General features: G+C 36.1%; 1 protein-coding gene across 1 annotated transcript; it reads left to right on the top strand.

Annotated features, from left to right (window-relative positions):
• The first annotated feature begins 3,285 nt into the window (after nt 1-3,285).
• Nucleotides 3,286-4,530, top strand: CCDC54 (coiled-coil domain containing 54). The gene has a single exon (XM_003939391.4). The coding sequence runs from the start codon at nt 3,483-3,485 to the stop codon at nt 4,467-4,469; it is 987 nt and encodes a 328-aa protein (XP_003939440.3). The 5' UTR covers nt 3,286-3,482; the 3' UTR covers nt 4,470-4,530.
• The last annotated feature ends 380 nt before the right edge of the window (nt 4,531-4,910 follow it).

Here is a 4,910-nt window from a genome sequence, read left to right as displayed (position 1 = left end):
GTTCACCTTCTAAAGTGTTCACAAATTTCTATTTCAAATACTTTTGGTAAAAAAAAATAACCAACAAAAAAGCTTTAGTGTTCTCATAACAATAAAATAAACAAACAAAATTTTTAGTAAAATAAATCTATAAGTATATGGTATGACTTAAAAATAAAATGTTCATCTTTTTCTGAGTTGTACTAAATATATATTTTAAGAATGAATGTGGGCAGCAGAGTAAGACACAGGGACTCTGGAGCCAGAATGTAAGCATTTGAAATCTGATTCTGCCCTTTTTTTTAGCTGGATGACCTTAGGAAAGTTACTTGACTTCTCTGAACATCAGCTAAGTAAGTTAATATGTAGAACAGTGTCTGGTATGCACCCAAGAAGTCTTAGCTGTTATGAACCTGGAGGGAGTAATTATGACAAGCAATCTTTCTAATTTCATTGGGAATCCTTGCAAAAGAGAATACCTAATAGACAAATTGCCTCCAAATGTAATGAAATTTTCATAATACTAAATCTAACAATTAATGAATATGACATAGTACATTTCAGAGACGTTTCATTAAACATTTATTGTTTCAATCTTGCAGGTTTCTTTCAGTATTCTGAGCCATTGTTGTTTTTTTTTTTTTTTCTTCTGGTCTTAAGTATTTTCATTGGCCCTTAAAAACTGTATAGGCCCTAAGCACTGTGTCTGCGGAACTCAATGAAAAAAACGGCCTTAGCCAAAGTAAATGGGACGGCTGTGAACTCTAACATTGCCAAGCCCCAAATGCCATTCCTGTGATAGTCTGCCTCTTGGAGAACATTTTCCCCAGCAAGTATTAGGAAAGGTTTCTAAATATTTTGGAAAGGCTACTAAACAGCATTTGAAACTCAGGAGAGTAAAGCAAAAGCCCAGATATTATTGATAAGCCAAAATTTTAAAATTACTGATGGTTAGGCTCAGCATTTGTACCAAATCCTGGGCCAACACTGACCCTCCAATTCAGCACAAATAGAAGAAACCGTGATTTGGTAGAAGGTTGGAACTGGCATGAATCCAAGAGGGAATATCCTTTTGATTCGAATGGGATTGCTCTTTGAGAGATATACGTGAGTATCATGTCATTTTGATTCCAAAATGTTCAGTCTAATGTGTCTAGAGAATAAAATTCAGTTTTTTTTTTTTTTTTTTTTTTTTTTTTTTTTGAGACGGAGTTTCGCTCTTGTTACCCAGGCTGGAGTGCAATGGCGTGATCTCGGCTCACCGCAACCTCCGCCTCCTGGGTTCAGGCAATTCTCCTGCCTCAGCCTCCTGAGTAGCTGGGATTACAGGCACGTGCCACCATGCCCAGCTAATTTTTTTTATTTTTAGTAGAGACGGGGTTTCACCATGTTGACCAGGATGGTCTCGATCTCTCGACCTTGTGATCCACCTGCCTCGGCCTCCCAAAGTGCTGGGATTACAGGCTTGAGCCACCATGCCCGGCCAGTTTTTACCTCAATATATAAAATGGACAAAATATTACTTAATATTTCAAAGGGTTTGAATTTCTAGTACTGTTACATAGGAAAACCTGTAAGAAGAAATGTGAGAAATGGCTGATGTTATTTTTAAATTCTAAGGCAGTGGCTCTCGAAGTGTGGCATGCTTTGTGCCATGAGGTCACTCTGTATGTGTGACTGCCAGGGCAAAACTATTTCAAAATAATCCTAGGACACTGTTTATCTCTTCTGCTTTGGTTACATTTGCCTGTTGAAAATTACATTGCAAAAGCAATAGTGGGTAAAACTGTTGATACCTTAGCATGAACCACAACAGAGGTACCACATTGCCTAACAGTGAATCAATCCGGAAAGGAAAAAAATACAAGAAAAACCAGTTTCACTCAAGAATGTGTGCGATGAAGCCGTAAGAATTTTTAATCTTATTAGATCTGAACCGTTGAGTACATCTTTTTTATATTATGTATGATATAATGGGAAGTTAGCGTAACTTCTGCAGCCTACCAAGTATACTGGTTGTCATGAGAAAAAGTGCATACTTATCTGAGTTCCAAATGCATGTTTTTTTTCACGAAACACTAGTTTTTCTTTAAAAACATGACTGACAACAAACTATAATGTTCATAGTTGGGCATTTGGCAAGCATTTTGGCAAAAAAATGGATGGATGGAATATGTCATTTCAAGGAAAACAATAAGCCATCTTGATAAATTTCAAGATTTTCAAGCTAAAATTAGAATTATAAAAACGTGCATTTTGCCACCATGAGCTTGGCCTCTTCTCAATACTCAAAAGACTTTTCTGGTGAGACTGGTGGAGATGTTAATGACTATGATATTTTGATATATAATACAATGAGTCAACATGGAAGATCTACATAATTCAGTGAACCATTGTTCTTCAAATGACCAATACTTTATATTATGCATCTACTCAAAATAAAAAATAGACTAGTGACTATTAATATAACAGAGTATGAAAGTTCATTGATTTGGCCTAAAATGATACATAGCAGCTAACTTCTTAAAAAGATCATTTGTCAAATTTTCATAAAGTAGCAAAGAATGATATCCTCAATTATCTGAAAAGATTATTAAAATATTCTTTATTTTCCATTTATGTTTCTCCATAAAGCTATTTTTTCTTTATATACTTCAATCGAAACAATATATCACAACTGATATAACGCAGAAGCAATGATAATCCAGTTATCTTCTATTAATTCAGGTATTTAAAACATTTACAGATAAGTAAAACAAAGCCACTCTTCTCATTTTTTTTCCCTTTCAGGAAATCAAATTATTTTTTTATAAAAATAAATCATTTATGTTAACATGTAATAGGTTTTTAAATTTAAATAAATTAATTAGTAAATATCTATGACTTTCTTACTTTTAATGTCTACTGTAAAATATAGGTAGATATAATCTGAAAAAACAAAATCTGTGTGGTCTTCAATAATTTTTCATTTTTCTTTTTTTAGAGATAGAGTATTGTTCTGTCACCCAGGCTGAACTGCAGCAGTCCCATCATGGCACACTACAGCCTCCACCCACCATGCTCAAGTGATCCTCCCACCTCAGCCTCCCAAGTAGCTGAGACTACAGGTGTGCACCACCATGGCTAGCTAATTTTTTTTTTTTTGTAGCAATGAGTGTCTTTCTATGTTGCCCAGACTGCTCAATAATTTTCATTATTGAAAACAAGCCCTATGACCAAAACTTTTGAGAACTTCTGTATTTAAATGTATTTGTTCTAAGATAGCAGTTATTGTGACATCAGCAACAGGTCACTGATTACCACATGAAGAATTCCATGCAGCTGACCATTATTTCACAGAGCTCTCCAGTTGGAGCTCTGTAAGAAGTGTCTATTGCTGCTGCTGATGTTTTCCACAGAGTGCTGTAGGATGTTACCGGGAAAGGCATCCCACAAACAGTAAGAGAAAGACCATTTCATTCGTACGTTATTTCTTCCTGTGATTCTGTGTTTCACCATGAAAGATGCACAAACTTCACACCAAAAGGGTAAAAGCTGCTGCTAGTCAGATGTGGACTTCAAATCTCTCGAAGGTCAGACAATCTCTTAAAAATGTTTATCACAAATGTAAGATTCGGCACCAAGATTCAGCTAGATACCCAACTGTGACATCTGATGATTGTAATCAAGATGATGTTAGTTATGATGAAGAAATGAATCTTACAGCAGTGCTCCAAGATGTTAAAACTGCTCAAATGGAACTTTTCACCCAAATGACTGACATTGTCCATGCGATACCAAAAGTCCAGGAAAAGACTGACTTGTGTCAAAAGCAGATGGAGGTCCTGGAAACCAGAATGAATGTTAATGAACACAAACAATTCACAACAACTAAAGATATCCTCTCTATGAGAAAAGACATCGAGGCATTAAAAAAGAAAATGACAGAACTGGAAAATCAGAATTCTTGCTCCAGGATACATTGTCTAGAGGTTCTAGGGGGAGAAAAGGGTAAAGAAACCATAGAACTGCTTTATAAACTCATACAACAAGCAACTCTGAAGAACACATTGGCCTCTGAAGACACAGAAATTTCTTCAGCAGAACCAGAGAAAGTGCCGATTTATCCAAAGTCCACTGATCGTCTTGAGAAAAAAACAGTTTCTCCCCAAATTAAAACTCTAAAGAAAAGTAACCATCAAAATGCATCAAGGAGCTCTAAAAAAGCAGAGCCAAATATTTACATTTACCCAGACTTCAGTACATGGATCAAGCTAACTTTTGTTCATGGAGGAAAATGGACATTTTTCCTCAGTGCTACCAAGTTAGAAGAATTCATCCAGTGGCTTCTTTCTAGGCCAACTGCTCTTCCTGAGGAACCACAGGTCATAAACCAGAGATACTGTCCATTCATTGGCCCTATTGTGAGCTTAACCACTATCTGTCTCTCCATGTTCAACAGTATTTACTGCTTTTTTCGTTCCTTCAAAGAAGAAATAACTCGACTATAGAGTTATTTTCTGCTTTGCTTGGTACAAAATAAATGTAACCTGGTTGCTCCAAGCATTTACACATCAGTGTGGCAGCTGTGAATTCTTCGGTAGTTTGCTCACTCTGGGTTCACTATTTGCAGAATTTTTCTTATGTCTACAGTGAGGTAAGGCACATGGTCAAATTGAACTGCTGTAATTCATTTTCTGTCAATGTTCTTGTTTTCTCAAAGGCAATGCATGAGGATTCATCCTGGGTCCATTTTCATAGATAATTGGAAACAATGAAGGAGGCAAGGGAAATGTGAAACATGTTTGCTACCCTCCAAGTCAGTTTTCTAGATACTCTGTGCTAGCGGCCTTCGTAGTAAGATTTGTGATACCAGAAACATACTCTCCTGATAAGACTTCATTTTATTTATTATTTGCTTTTAAAATGAAGTCTCACTCTGTCACCCAGGC

The sequence above is a fragment of the Saimiri boliviensis genome, chromosome 8 (assembly GCF_048565385.1).
Source record: "Saimiri boliviensis isolate mSaiBol1 chromosome 8, mSaiBol1.pri, whole genome shotgun sequence".
In the NCBI taxonomy this organism is placed as follows: Eukaryota; Metazoa; Chordata; class Mammalia; order Primates; family Cebidae; genus Saimiri; species Saimiri boliviensis.
Note: the sequence above shows the minus strand (reverse complement) of the source record. Positions and strands in the feature narration are given on the sequence as shown.

What these genes read in the sequence shown, in the direction of transcription:
- CCDC54 (XM_003939391.4), top strand. Translation starts at nt 3,483, where the DNA reads ATGCACAAACTTCACACCAAAAGGGTAAAAGCTGCTGCTAGTCAGATG.